At 40.1% G+C, this 15,871-nt stretch overlaps 1 protein-coding gene across 1 annotated transcript in view; it reads left to right on the forward strand.

Annotated features, from left to right (window-relative positions):
* Positions 1–275: 275 nt before the first annotated feature.
* Positions 276–15,871, forward strand: part of ZNF236 (zinc finger protein 236) — an 81,444-nt gene continuing 65,848 nt past the window's right edge. Inside the window, exons 1-4 of the mRNA XM_014457630.2 lie at positions 276–313; positions 9,690–9,830; positions 10,291–10,433; positions 11,611–11,775. Of these exons, the coding sequence (XP_014313116.1) occupies positions 301–313; positions 9,690–9,830; positions 10,291–10,433; positions 11,611–11,775 (462 nt within the window). The 5' untranslated portion in view covers positions 276–300. The remainder of the gene's footprint in view (positions 314–9,689; positions 9,831–10,290; positions 10,434–11,610; positions 11,776–15,871) is intronic.

The raw sequence follows: 15,871 nt of genomic DNA on the forward strand, positions 1-15,871 counted from the left end.
GCGGAGAGACTACCTCCCTTCTCCCGCTGTAGGTCTCAGTGCTTCCTGAGCTTTCCCTCTTACTGTTGCTCTGTCTACCACGGTGGTTCTCAAAGTGTGCTTTGGGGACCCCTTGGCGTCCCACACACTTTAGGGCTCTGCAAGGAAGGCATTTTCACAGCGATACTAAGACTGGCTTTGTGACTTGGTTCCCATTTGCACTAATCATACAACAGCAATGAGGTCTTAGCAGGAATCACGGCGGTGGTGGCACCAATCTGTGAGGCTGCATTATCTTCATGTATTTCACTCACAAACAGCATGTTGCAACTGGGTGAGTGCAGAAACAGACATGGGGATCCACCTGTCATTGAGGGAGCATTAAAAAGTCTTGTAAGCCTGGCTGGTATGGCTTAATGGTTGAGCATCTACCTATGAACCAGGTCAAGGTTTGATTCCTGGTCAGGGCACATGGCTGGGTTTGCAGATTTGATCCCCAGTAGGGGGCGTGCAGGAGGTAGCCGATTAATGATTCTCTCTCATCATTGATGTTTCTATCTCTCTCTCCCTCTCCCTTCCTCTCTGAAGTCAATTAAAAAAAACAAAACATATATATATATATGACTTGTAAAAGTGAAAACTCTTCTTACTACTTTTTTGGAGAGTATATTTTTCATAAAAGTATGTATGTTAAATAGATTTATTTTTAAATGAATAAACATTTAAAAATTGCTCGGTTTTAATTGCTAATAGAGCAAATATCAACAGATATAATCTATGTAAACTTAAGGTTTTTGGGTTCTCGGTAATACATAAGAATGTAAAGAGATCCCAAGACCAAATCATTTGAGGACCCTTCTCTCAGTTGACTCTTTTAATAATGTTTCTTATAATCTTATTTTTTTTTGTCATCCATTATGAATTTTATTTCTAAGAAAAACCTGGAAGTAGGTGGGGATTTTTATAGATAGAGGAACTGAGGCACTGAGAGGGAAAGTGATTTGGAAGGTCCACCCAGCTAGTGAGTGTCAGAGTTGGGATTTGAATCTACATTTGAGTCCAAAGTGTGCATTTCACATTGCTCTGCCTTGATAAATATAAAGCCCCATGTATGGGTTCATTAACGTATTCAGCAAATATTTTAAAGCATTTTCTGTGACTGGTTGGCTCTCTTTGGTGGCTGAGGATATGAAGTTCAGCTGCAGAGACAAGACCTCTGCCCTGGCTTGTCAGCACAGTGTTCCATGCTGGTGGGAGCAATCTGTGGCAGCAGGGAAGTAAGTCTGGGCTGCCCAGAGAAAATGACATTGAACAGAAACCTCATGAAATGTTTAGGCGCAGGCCTACTCCTAATTACTCAAAGTAGTACCGTATTACCAAAACTGCACTAACATAGTAATTATACAAAAGTTGTAGGAAATATTAAAAACCTGCAAGTAACAGGATTACTTCTATTATATTCTAAAATATTTTTTTTCCCTCTGGCTCTACTTTTGTTCATCAGTTTATGTTGTTCATTATATTACACAAATGAGTGAGACCATGTGATATTTATCTTTTTCCGACTGGCTTATTTCACTTAGCATATGCTCTCCAGGTCCGTCCATGCTGTTGCAAATGGTAAGAGTTCCTTCTTTTTTACAGCAGCATAGTATTCCATTGTGTAGATGTACCATAGTTTTCTAGTCCATTCATCTGTTGATGGGCACTTAGGCTGTTTCCAAATCTTAGCTACTGTGAATTGTGCTGCTATGAACATAGGGGTGCATATATACTTTCTGGTTGGTGTTTCTGAATACTTGGGATATATTCCTAGAAGTGGGATTACTGGGTCAAATGGGAGTTCCATTTTTAATTTTTTGAGGAAACTCCATATTGTTTTCCACAGTGGTTGCACCAATCTGCATTCCCACCAGCAGTGCAAGAAGGTTCCTTTTTCTCCACATCCTGGCTAGCACTTATTGTTTGTTGATTTGTTGATGATAGTCATTCTGACAGGTGTGAGATGGTACCTCATTGTTGTTTTGATTTGCCTCTCTTAGATGATTAGTGACTTTGAGAATGTTTTCATATGTCTCAGCCTTCTGTATGTCTTCTTTCGAAAAGTGTCTATTTAGGTCCTTTGCCCATTTTTTGATTGGAGTGTTTAATCTTCCTTTTGTTAAATTGTATGAGTTCCCTGTAAATTTTGGAGATTAAACCCTTATCGGAGATAATATTGGCAAATATGTTCTCCCATGCAGTGGGCTTTCTTGTTGTTTTGTTGATGGTTTCTTTTGCTGTGCAGAAGCTTTTTATTTTGATGTAGTCTTATTTGTTTATTTTCTCCTTAGTTTCCATTGCCTTAGGAGCTGTATCAATTAAGATATTGCTATGATACATGTCTGATATTTTGCTGCCTATGCATTCTTCTAAGATTTTTATGGTTTCCTGTCTTACGTTTAAGTCCTTTATCCATTTTGAATTTATTTTTGTGAATAGTGTAAGTTGGTGGTCTAGTTTCATTTTTTTGCATGTATCTGTCCAATTTCCCAACACCATTTATTGAAGAGACTATCTTGACCCCATTGTATGTTCTTGCCTCCTTTGTCAAATATTAATTGAGCATAATGGCTTGGGTTGATTTCTGGGTTCTCTGTTCTGTTCCATTGGCGTATATGTTTGTTCTTGTGCCAGTACCAGGCAGTTTTGAGAACAGTGGCTTTGTAATATAGCTTGATATCTAGTATTGAGATTCCTCCTACTTTGTTCTTCTTCCTCAGGATTGATGGGGCTATTTGGGGTCTTTTTTTATTCCATATGAATTTTTGAAGAGTTTGTTCTAGGTCTGTGAAATATTCCGTTTGTATCTTAATGGGGATTGCATTGAATCTATAAATTGCTTTGGGTAGTATGGACATTTTGATGATGTTAATTCTACCAATCCATGAACATGGTATGTTCCTCCATTTGTTTATGTCTTCCTCTATTTCTTTTTTCAATGTCCTGTAGTTTTCTCAGTACAGGTCTCTTACTTCCTTAAATGTATCCTGCTACATTGCTGAATTCATGTATTAAGTCTAGTAGTTTTTTGATGGAGTCTTTGGGGTTTTCTATATACAATGTCATGTCATCTGCAAATAATGACAGTTTTACTTCTTCTTTTCCAATTTGGATGCCTTTTATTTCTTCTTCGTCTTGTCTTATCGCTATGGCTAGCATTTCCAGTACTGTGTTGAACAGGAGTGGTGAAAGTGGGCATCCCTGTCTTGTCCCTGTTCTTAGGGGAAATGGTTTTAGTTTTTGCCCATTGAGTGTGGTGTTGGCTGTAGGTGTATCAAAAATGGCCTCTATCATGTTGAGATATGCTCCCTCTATTCCCACTTTGCTGAGAGGTTTTATCAAAAATGGGTATTAGATTTTGTTGAATGCTTTTTCTGTGTCTATTGATATGATCATGCGATTTTTGTCTTTCAATTTGTTTATGTGATTTGATTTGCGAATATTGTACCAGCCTTGCATCCCTGAAATAAATCCCAGTTGATCATGGTGTATGATCTTTTTAATATATTGCTGGATGCGATTTGCTAATATTTTGTTGAGGATTTTAGCATCTATGTTCATTAGGAATGTTGACCTGTAATTCTCTTTGTAGTGTCTTTATCTGGTTTTGGAATTAGGATAATGCTGGCCTCATAAACAGATTGGAAGTGTTCCTTCCTCTTGGATTTTCTGAAATAGTTTGAGGAGTATAGGTGTTAGTTATTCTGTAAATGTTTGGTAAAACTCCCCTGTGAAGCTGTCCAGACCTGGGCTTTTGTTTGGTGGGAGTTTTTTGATTACTGCTTCTATTTCATCTGTTGTTGTTGGCCTATTCAGGTTTTTTTTCTTCCTGATTCAGTTTTGGGAGATTGTATTTTTCTAGGAATTTGTCTATTTCATCCATATTGTCCAGCTTGTTGGTATATAGTTGTTCATAGTATTTTCTTAAAATCCTTTGTATCCTTCCAGTGGTTACTCCTCCACTTTCATTTCTGATTTTATTTATTGGAGTCCTCTCTCTTTGTTTCGTGATGAGTCTGACTAATGGTATATCAATTTTGTTTATTCTCTCAAAGAACCAGCCATTGGTTTCTTCGAGTTTTTGTATTATTTTTTAGTCTCTATGTTATTTATTTCTGCTCTAATCTTTATTATTTTCTTCCTTCTACTTACTCTGGGTTTTTCTTGTTGTTCTCTTTATAGTTCTTTAAGTTGTAGGGTTAAATAGTTCATTGCTGATTTTTTTTTGTTTTTTTTGAGGTATGCTTGTAATGCTATGAACTTCCCTTTCAGGACTGCTTTTGCTGTGTCTCAGAGATTTTGGGTTGTTGTGTATTCATTTTTATTTGTTTCCAGGAAGTTTTTGATTTCTTTCTTGATTTCATTGGTAACGCATTCATTGTTTAATAGCATGCTATTTAGCCTCCATGTGTTTGAATGTTTTGGGGTGTTTTTACTGTAGTTGATTTCTAATTTCTTTCCACTGTGATCTGAGAAGATGCTTGATATGATTTAAATCTTCTTGAACTTGTGGAGACATGTTTTGTGTCCTAACATGTGGTCTATCTTTGTAAATGATCCATGTGCACTTGAGAAGAATGTATATTCTGCTGCCTTGGGGTGAAATGTTCTACAAATGTCAATTAAATCCATCTGATTTAATTTTTATTTTTTATTTTTTAAAAAAATATATTTTTATTGATTTCAGAGAGAAAGGGAGAGGGGGAGAGAGATAGAAACATCAATGATGAGAGAGAACCATTGATCGATCGGCTGCCTCCTACATGCCCCCCACTGGGGATCGAGCCCACAACCAGGCATGTGCCCTGACCTGGAATCGAACCATGACCTCCTGGTTCATAAGTCGACGCTCAACCAGTGAACCTCGCAGGCTCGGCCCAGTGTGTCCTTTAGAGTCTTTGTTTCCTTGTTAAGTTTTTGTCTGGAAGATCTATCCAGTGAAGTCAGAGGGGTGTTAAAATTCCCTACTATGACTGTATTGTTGTCAATCTCTCTGTTAAAGTCCTCTAGAAGTTTTTTTTTTTATATATTTAGGTGCTCCTATACTGGGTGCATAAATGTTTACCAGGGTTATATTCTCTTGTTAGATCAATCCCTTTAGTATTATGTAGTGACCTTTGTTGTCTCTTGTGATGGCTTTCATTTTAAAGTCTATTTTGTCAGATATGAGTATTGCTACTCCAGCTTTTTTTCTTTCTTTTCCATTTGCATGGAAAATTTTTTTTCATCTCTTCACTCTCATCCTGTGTATGTGTCTTTTGTTTTGAGGTGGGTCTCTTGTAAACAGCATATAGTTGGGTTACGTTTTCATATCTATTCAGCTACCTTACGCTTTTTGATTGGAGCATTTAATCCATTTACATTTAGGGTTATTATTGATAGGTACTTATTTATTGCCATTTTAATTCTGTATGGCTAGGTTTCTCTCTCTGTTTCTTCTTCTCATTACAGCAATCCCTTTAGCATTTCTTGTAATGCTGGCTTGGTGGTGATGTACTCTTTTAGCCTTTTTTTTTTTTTTTTTTTTTTTTTTTTGTCTGGGAAGCTCTTTATTTGACCGTCTATTTTGAATGAAAGCCTTGCTGGATATAGTAATCTTGGTCTCAGATCCTTGTTTTTCATTACCTTGAGTACTTCATGCCATTCCCATCTGGCCTGTAGAGTTTCTAATGAGAAATCAGGTGTCAGCCTTTTGGGAACTCCTTTGTAAGTAACAGTTTTCTTTTCTCTTGCTGCCTTTAAGATTCTCTCTTTGTCTTTAATTTTTGGCATTTTAATTATGATGTGTCTAGGCATGGGCCTGTTGGGTTCTTCTTATTTGAGTTTCTCTGTGCCTCCTGAACTTGTGTGACTTTTTCCTTTACCACGTTAGGGAAGTTCTCTGCCATTATTTCCTCAAACACCTTCTCTATGTCTTTCTCCCTTTCTGCCTCTTCTGGCACACCTACTATTCTAATATTGTTACCTTTCATTATCCCTCCCTTAAGTTGTCCTCCTGTTTTTTAATTGTTTTTTTTTCTTTTTGGTTCTCTGAGTGATATTTTCAACTCTGTCTTCTAATTCACTAATTCGATCCTCAGCTTCACCTAATCTGCTGTGTATTCCTTCCAATGTGTTCTTTATTTGTGTTATGTCATTTGTTATCTCAGACTGTTCTTTTTTCATAGTTACTATATCTTTTTTCATATTATTGAGCATTTTTAACATCATTACTCTGAACTCTGTTTCAGATAAATTTCTTATCTCTGCTTCATTTATCTCTCCTTCTGAGAATTCTCTAGTTCTTTCATTTGGGGGTTCTTTGTCTCCTCATTTTGGCTTTCTGTTTGGATTTGTGACTATGTATTAGGTAGATCCTCTATACCAATGGTCGGCAAACTGCGGCTCGAGAGCCACATGCGGTTCTTTGGCCCCTTGAGTGTGGCTCTTCCTAAGCCTTAGGAGTACCCTAATTAAGTTAATAACAATGTACCTACCTATATAGTTTAAGTTTAAAAAATTTGGCTCTCAAAAGAAATTTCAATCGTACTGTTGATATTTGGCTCTGTTGACTAATGAGTTTGCCGACCACTGCTCTATACCTCTCAATCTCTAGTGCAGGACAGTGTTAAATGCTGTTTCTGACTAATTAGATCAGGCATAGACTGAAAGCCTCCAGAGACCACCTCTGCTTATTGACTGATAGGATTCCAACTTGAATTGCCCCCCAGGCAATCATCCTCAGGTGTGATGAGAGTTTTTTTTTAACAGGGTGGGGCAGTTTCTTCTGCCTGGAGGCTAATTGTTATTTTTAATCTCTTAAGTGGCCTCAAGGCAAGGTGTTTTCCAGTAGGGTGTAGGGCAGTGGTTCTCAACCTTGGCTGCATATTAGAATCACCTGGGAATCTTTTTAAAATCCTGATTTCTGGGCCTCATCATCCAGATTTTCTGTTTCTTTGTTATGGGGTGGGGCCACAACATTAGTAACAAATAAACAGAATTTCCAGAGGATGAGGCCCAGAAATCAGGATTTTAAAAAGATTCTCTGGTGATTCTAATGTGCAGCCAAGGTTGAGAACCACTGGTGTAGGGGAAGTAAATGTCTAAGTGGGAAAGATGTCCTCTGCTGTGTGAGGGAATGACTCCGCCCAGGAAACTTGGGGTGTCTGCCTTCTGAGCTCTATCCCCCAAGTCCCCAGTCCTGGCTTCTGCTCTCACAGCTCCAGTTCACTTCACCCTCCCTCTGCTGGATCACAAGGTGGGTAGCTCCACAGGTAATTTTGTGTGTTGGCCCTTTAAGAGGGTGCCTGAATTTTCAGCTGTTACTCCCTGGCAAATAGCACCCTGCTGCTTTTCACAGCCAGACGTTGTGTGGGTACCCTCCTCAGTTTTGGTGCTCTCTGCTGGGGTCTCAGCTTGGGGATTAGATCCCAGAGTTCTCAGTGGCAACCACTCACAGCTGAGATATCTCTCTGGGACTTCAGTTGCTGTCTGTGAGCGCCCGGCCAGCCCTTTCGCACCTCTGCCCCTTTACCAGTCTCTGTGTGGTCTCTACCTTGGTCCTTGGGTATCAGGGTTCTCTCCTGCGAGTTTTCCGTTGATTATTCAGTTTTTCTGTATTTTAGTTGTAATACCAGTTTGTTCCTGGGAGCATGTCCGTGCAGCATCCACTTACTTTGCCACCATTTTTAATCCTATTTTAGTTTTCATATGGAGTAACGTGACCTTGATGGAAACCACATTTAGGGTCTTGTATGGCTTCATCTGTTTTTTCCAGTAGAATGCTGTGAAAGTTTCCTTCCTAGCTTGCACCTTTAGTTGGCTGCCTGCTCAGTTTCTGTTTTCTGGTGGAGGGATGTTTGTCCTACTTCATGTCTAGAGAAGTGAAACAGGTAGATCATGAACTAGACAGGTAACAAGCTTTGTTGCCCAGGTTGCCAGGTCAGATCATGGCAGGTCTTGGTTGAATTCAGGGACTGTACCTTTCCCTTGAAGGAGAGGAGACCACTGGGAGAGGCTGAAAGGGGCGGAACTTGAACTTTTTATGAGGCAGCAGCAGATGTGGAGCCTCTGGTTTTAAGGTAACTTACTTGTTTCAGCAGCAAAAGGAGAGGAACAGTTCAGGGGAGACGGATTCTGCTTAAAAATAATAACTTACTAGCCATATCAGATATCCAGGGATGAAAATATTTCTTCAAAAAGGAGCACCCTTCACTCTCAGTAATTGAACTTGTAAGATAGGCAGAAACTTAGAGCATTGAGAATTTTGAGGAAAGTGTGATTATATAATACTTAAAATGTAAAGCTTTCATGATCCGGAGCCAGAAGCAAGTTAATGTGGGTTTCAGATCATAGTCTGTGACACAAACTAGTCTGGGAAAACCACACTGAACCATAATTCTTCAACACATAGAGTCAGTTCAGCAGTATTTTACTAGGTTATCCTGTATCAGAGTCTTTACACTGTCTCTATATTTAGATAAGATTTGCGCTGAAGGAATTAGCTGTGTTTTTCAGACCACTCTTCAGCCTACTAGTAGAACTTGACTTGAAATGTCACCAAAAGGCCTCAGTGGTTGGTGGCTTTCACCTTTGGCAGTACATTAGGAATCACCTGGGAACCTCGCTGGGTCGATTACATCCCAGCCTGTGAGGCCGGACCCAGCATCATTGCTTGGAAGGCTCCCAGGTCACACCACCTTGGGAGTCAAAAACATTTCATTATTAATTTAGTGCAGGAATTTTGAAAGCAGGTTTTAGAATAGAATGTGGATATAGTTAAGAACAAAGAGAATAAAAATTAGGTATATTTTTTCCTTAGTAGAACCATTTCATTCATGAATGAAGTTGCAGTTTTTTAAATTACATTAATATTTCTGGAAACTGGAGTTTGTTTTATTGGCCATTCCGCCAGAAGAATTTTTGAAACTGTTGCCAGCTCTCTCCAGTCCCTGCCCTACCTCCTGTCCTGAGGATTTCAACTCCTGCTCTAATGAAGATACTTCAGCAGGCTCAAGGACTGCTGGCCAGAGTTAGAACTGCAGGCTGTTTGCTCTAAAGAGGTGTGGAATGCCTGTCAGCACAGGGGTGTTTGAGAAATACAAGGCTTTCTGGAGCTTACTTGAGTCTTTAACCCCTACCGTACTTCCACATTTCTAAATTATAATATTTTTGGGTCAGATTTGCTATGTGACCTATTTGCTATATATTAGAGAGAATCATTGATCAGCTGCCTCCTGCATGCCCCTTATTGGAGATCAAGCCTGCAACCTGGGCATGTGCCCTACCAGGAATCAAACTGTGACCTCCTGGTTCATAGATCATGCTCAACCACTGAGCCACACCGGTCGGACAATATGCATTATATATTGATGCTCAAATTATAAGACTTGGAGTCTACTTATTTTAAAGAATTGGAGAGATTTAGGACATCTTTATTTTATGACATCATTGACAAATGTCAATGAGTATTCCATAGTTTTTCTTTAAAAAATATTTTTATTGATTTCATAGAAGAAGGGAGAGGGAGAGAAAGATTGAAACATGAGAGAGAATCATTGATTGGCTGCCTCCTGCGCCCTGACTGGGAATCAGCCATGCCCTCCTGGTTCATAGGTCAACACTCAACCACTGAATCACACTGGCCAGGCCATAGTTTTTCTTATTTGAAAATACCTTTAAATTTACAGCTGTTTACCCAACTGGATTTAGAGAAGCACATTGCGGATTGTCCAAAGCTTTGCAGCCCTTTATCTTCCGACACCAAAACTATCTGAGGAAACAGTTTCTGCTCTTGCTGACTTATTCTTGCTTCTCTGCAGTTTTCAGAGGTAGATTGAATTAATGAAGTAGCATTTATATTTTGACTGGAGTTTGTTTGCTGAATGATTTAGGAACCTGTGCTCCTGATAACCTCTCAGGGTGGCTTAGAAGTGAAATGCCCCCAGGATCTGTAGTGACTTAGAAAAAAATTGGAAGCAGCAGGCAAGGGTACGACACTATGGCTTTGGTGTGTGTTTGCGGGTGGGTATCATGTCTCCGGAGTTGAGTTTTAGGTTTCCCAAAGTCCTACTGAGAAGAATTTAGGATTCTGCAGCTCAGTCCTCTCAACATTTCTCATGTGTAACCTAAAAGCATGTCCATTTAAAAAATTCAAGATGCCATTAATGTCATCTAAAATTCTCATAAAATTTTGACATAATTTGATTTCTAAACAATAACCAAATAATTTTACATATGTGATGAGAATAACAACTGGTATTTATTGTCTGTACTTATGCAATTTTATAGATGGAGTTTTAACGTTGAATGCAGAGAACACTAATTATGCCTATCAAGTTCCAAATTTCCATAAATGTGAAATCTGTCTACTGTCTTTTCCAAAAGAGTCCCAGTTTCAACGCCACATGAGGGATCACGAGCGAAATGACAAGGTAAGTATTTTTAAAAGGGGCATCAGAAATGTGAGCATTGAAACTGGAGGTGTTGTAAACATCCACCTGTGAATTGAAATTATTTCGTATAATTTAGATTCCTAAATTGTGGAGCATTGTATATTATATAAGTACATATTTTTAGCTGTAGTTGTATTCCTAGCCATCATGAGATCACGAGGGAAAGTGAGAGATTGTTTAGCGATTCTGTGTGTGAAAGTTCTTAAAATATGGCTTTCTCTAGTAGTTTCAGTTTCCTCTGTGAACACAGAATTGGTACATGCTGATGTGTTTTTCTCTGGCAGGGCAGTTACCCTTAAGTGTCTTCATTGTAAAATGGTGTTCAGTTATGTTAGATCGAACTTCAGCAGGGAGCATGCTCTCTTACATAGAGATTTGTGTCCTTTCTTGCCGGGGCCTGTGATGAGCGTGTTAGTATCTTAATGGGACGGTTTGCCTGGTAGACGGAAAGTGACAGTTAAAACTGCGGTGAAAAAGTGGTTTCGACTTTCCTTTAGGTCGGAGAACGTGAGCTAGTCAGCCTTGTAAGACCAGAGCATACCAGCTCTCTTCTCTGGAGCAGGGTGTGACCAGCTTTGCTGTACTGTCCCCATTAGTGATAACATAATGCTGATACCAGTGCCCACGGGCGTTATTCCACTCATGGGGAAAATCTGAAAATACTGACTCAGTCCTTATTAGAGCCTTGATATTTCAGAGGGAAATTAATGCCAGTGGTTACTTTTTCTTTTTGCATGTAAGTGGCAGAATACCTTCCATTTGGGGAACATTTTAGACTGAGATAATAAACTCTGTTAAAATCTAGTAAAATTCTTACGATTCTTATTTTACTTGAAGAGATTCTGTTGACAGCAGTGGAGTTGGTTGGAAAAGGAGGGAAAATTGTGCCAATGTGGAGCCCCTTCATTTTATCATCAGAGATCCCATACCCTGGCACACCGAGGTGCAGCACTCCTACCAGAACCCTCCTGCCTGGATGGGTGTGGTCCTTACCACTCCTGAGACATTCCCTAAGGAACTTTATGGTTGGTGTGGGATTTATTGACTTGGAAGTTTCTTGGAAAGATTGTAGATCATGGTACTTGCTAATATTTGAATGTTGTTTACTGTGAAAAGATTGTATTTCAGAGGCTTCTTGATTGTTCTCTTCCAACAGCCACATCGCTGTGACCAGTGCCCCCAGACATTCAATGTTGAATTCAACCTGACGCTGCACAGATGTACCCACAATGGGGAGGACCCGACCTGTCCCGTGTGCAACAAGAAATTCTCCAGAGTGGCCAGCCTCAAAGCGCACATCATGCTGCATGAGAAGGAGGAGGTAATATTCCGGCCTGCCCTTTGTTACCTGATTCTTAAAAGGCCTCTAATCTGTGTGGGGACCTTAGGTATAAACTACTTTACAAAGCCTTTCACGTAGATTTCAGGGAGTGAATGTTAAATTTGCCGTGGCTGATCTCCAGTTTACTGATGAAACCTTTTATTTTCTGCCATATCAGTTGGGGTAGAGACATTTAATGTGTATTTGGAGAATCAAAATATGACTGCATTGGCTAGAAAAGCGCCCCCCCCCCCCCTTTATTTTTTTAAACAGAAATTAGTAGAAATCTGTAGTGGCCAAAAGTAAATTTTCTGCCTGTGAAGATGGCTCCTGGATCCCCTGACCTGTGTACATTTGGGAGAATAGAAAGCATTTGTGATAACACACAACAGTTACGCACCGATTGAGCAATCCAGAACTTATGGGATGACTGGGTTGTGTTGTTGTTGCTGGGAGTGGGGCCTCATTTCAAGTGTAAATGGCTGTTGCTTTAAAAATATTACCCCCACCCTAGAACACAGACTGTTCTAGGGTGATTTCAATGAGTGCTAAGTGGCAAGCTGACTTCATGGAGAAAATGCATGCACTCAGATCCCATCAACATATAACTGAAAGACCTTAGATTATTATTGTAGAAAATTAGGAAAATGCAAAAAAGTAAGGAGGAGCATGTGAAAGTCACCTGTAATTTTATCACCCATGGTTAATTACAGATTACTATTTGTTATATTTTTCCTCCTGAGACAGAAAAACAAATATAGTATTTAAATTACATACATAAAATTTCCATCCTAAAAGTGAGTTCCTACTTTCTGTGTAGGCTTGTGTAATTTTTATATGTCCTTAATTTTTAATATAAAATCATTTATTTATCTTTTAAATCTTATTGAATGAGTAATGCATGTGTAATTTGGGGACAGTTGAGTCTACATCCCCAGAGATGCCAGTCCTCACAGGGCACTCTGCGCATGCCCAGGCTCCTCTACACTCCCTCCCATGCAACCCTGTTATTCTGTGCCTTTTTTCTTCAGTCAACTGTCATAGGTGATGTTACACAAACCCTGCTCGTCATAGATTAACAGCCACATAGTGTGACGTTGTGGACACAGTCACTGTGGATAGACCTGTAGGTTGTTTGCCACTGTGGTAGACCTGGTATAAACAGAGCCACACGAGCAGATGCTCCCAAGGCAGGCAACTTTGTACCCAGAGGATATTGTGGTTGTCACTGCTATGGGGAAGGGGTGCGGTGCTGCAGGCATCTAGTGACCAGAGACACTCCAGAAGGCCCTTTAGTGCATAGCCCTCCTCTCCCTCCCAACACACATAGAGTGATCCTGTTCCTAGAAATGGAATTGCTCAGTCAGAGCAAATGTAAATTCAGAATTGGATAGATCTTGCCAAATTGTCTCCAAGGAAGTTCTATCAATTTATACTCCAGCCAATAGTGTATGAAAATGCCCCTTCATAGCATTTTCAATATCTGTGTTATAAAACTTGTCTTTTCCAATCTGGTAGTTTAAGATGGTATGCTTCTGTTGTTTTAATTTGTATTTCCTTAATTATGAGTAAAGTTTAGCATCTTTCCATGTTTATTAGCCATTAGTATTTTTTTCTGTCTTTTAATTTTCTTATTTTGGGGGAATGGGTAGGATTATGGGTATATTGTAGCTATGTGTCAGCTGTTTATATACCTAGGAAGTTAGTTTTTTTGTCTTTTCTCGGTTTCTGACTTTTTCCCCCTGGTGTAAACTTTTAAATTGTCAAATACTTAAAGTTTTAATCTGTTCATTTACAGATGCTGGTTCTTGTGACTTGCTTAGAAATACTTAACACGCCTACAGTTTTTATTTTTTAAGTCTCACCACGTTTTTTAGAGCAGGTGTACACACAGTGCAGTGCAAACCCCATTCCAGAGACCACGAGTTCGCACTGATCCAAGTCCAGCCACCACCCCAGCTTCTGTGAGCCTCCCCAGTTCCCATGGGTGTCCTTGAGCACAGCAAGGACGTGGCTCCCACGTGGCAGCACAGTCCTGTGTTCTGTCTGCAGCAGCTTCACCGTTGGGTGGCTCACCCTACTAAAGGCATGCAGGGTGGAAGGGGACTCGGGGTCATTTGATTCAGCTTGCTTTCTATTTCAGGGCCACCCTGACCCGTTCTTTCGAGCCACAGCCCTTAATGAACTACCCTCCATTAGGGTTCGGTTAGTCTGACCACAAAGACAGCCCAAAGCAGAGCAAGAACTGAGCTGGGGAATTAGGTGATGGGTATTTGATCTTTAACCTCCTCTTAGAAAACCAAAAGATACAAAGAGCAGTCTGTCCCTTCTGTCCCCTCTGCTGGGCCTTGCCTGGGGAGGGACTACCTTGATTTTCTGGTTTGTCTTGTTTCTCTTTGGAATGATAAGCAAATGTTTGTGTACTTCTTATTTTAATTTTCTGGTTTATTATTAATGTGAACGTTAGAATTTTGCCTACTTAAACATGAATTTTTATTTATTTATTTTTTTTTCTTTTTTGTTTTTTTTTTTAAAATATATTTTATTGATTTTCCACAGAGAGGAAGGGAGAGAGATAGAGAGTTAGAAACATCGATGAGAGAGAAACATCAATCAGCTGCCTCCTGCACACCCCCCACTGGGGATGTGCCCGCAACCCAGGCACATGCCCTTGACCGGAATCGAACCTGGGACCTTTCAGTCCGCAGGCCGACGCTCCATCCACTGAGCCAAACCGGTTTCGGCTGAATTTTTATTTTGGCTGCATAAAATTTTTAGAATGTTTCAGGAGAGAATTGAACATGTTTGCAAAATTGAATCTTTATCATCAAACATCACTCAGTAATGTTTTGTTCATATGGATTCAGTGCATTATTTAATTTATTCTTAAATGTTTAAGATTTTACTAATATCATTTGGAGGTCTTTCAGTTATATGTTGATGGGATCTGAGTGCATGCATTTTCTCCATGAAGTCAGCTTGCCACTTAGCACTCATTGAAATCACCCTAGAACAGTCTGTGTCTAGGGTAGAACCTAGCTTCTGCTTCCAGCCTAGAGGACTTGGCATTAATTCTGACTGATAAGGTGGAAGTCTGTTAGCTGCCTCTGAGGCACAACCGCCTCTCCCCAAAGATGTCCCCAGGCACATCCTGGGAGTAAGGTGGGAATTAGTGATGGAACTTCTGTTGTGTGGCCTGTTTTGGTTGTGGCTCCGGCTATACCTCACCTTGTGTTTGCAAATTGCTCACAAAGCAGAGTTTTTACTCAGAAAATTCTGACAAATCTCTGAGTATAGTCATGCTGATAGCTCTTGAAATATACTAATCTGATCATTAGGTAAGATAGTAAGTAAAAAGCACACGGATCTGAGCCAGAGCAATAAAAGAGTAAGGGTGGGAAAAGGAGGATAAAGAGTCCAGTTTTATTTCACAACTAAGACTGGAGACTTGGAGTTGTTGGTGGAAAATGAATAGTTTGAGTAATTTCTTCTCTCCTGACCCTTTTGTGGTGCCATAAAAATTCAGGAGCTCAGAGGTGATTTTTAAAAAAGAGATGCAGCAAATTATGTTAGGTATTATTTTCTTTTTGATTGTTTCTTAGAAAGAATTTTATTTTCAAGAAGATACTGACAATCTAATAATTTATTAGTTCCTTAAATTATCCCATATAATAAAAGAGAAATATGTATATTGACCATACTTCCACGATATCCACCAGCCAATCAGGAGTGAGTATGCAAATTAACCCAACAAAGATGGTGGGTTAAATTGCATACACAGGCGCCGGGCGGAGAGCAGAGTGGGAGAGCCAGTGGCTTGGGGGGACCTGGCTCCCTCAGTCGCTCCCCCCAAGCCGCCGGGCGGAGAGTGGAGCGGCTTGGGGAACTTGGCTCCCCAAGCCGCCAGACGGAGAGCAGAGAGGGAGAGCTGGCAGCTTGGAGGACTTGGCAGAATGGGAGGCCATGGGACGGAGACAGAGCAGGAAAGGAAAACCAAGAGCATGGGGAGCACCAGGAATTCTGGGAATAGTAGTTCTGGTGGCAGCCCCAGGACCAGAAGAAGAAGCCAGAGTGCGGGGAGCACCAGGAATGCTGG

The sequence above is a fragment of the Myotis lucifugus genome, unplaced genomic scaffold (assembly GCF_000147115.1).
Source record: "Myotis lucifugus unplaced genomic scaffold, Myoluc2.0 scaffold_82, whole genome shotgun sequence".
In the NCBI taxonomy this organism is placed as follows: domain Eukaryota; kingdom Metazoa; phylum Chordata; class Mammalia; order Chiroptera; family Vespertilionidae; genus Myotis; species Myotis lucifugus.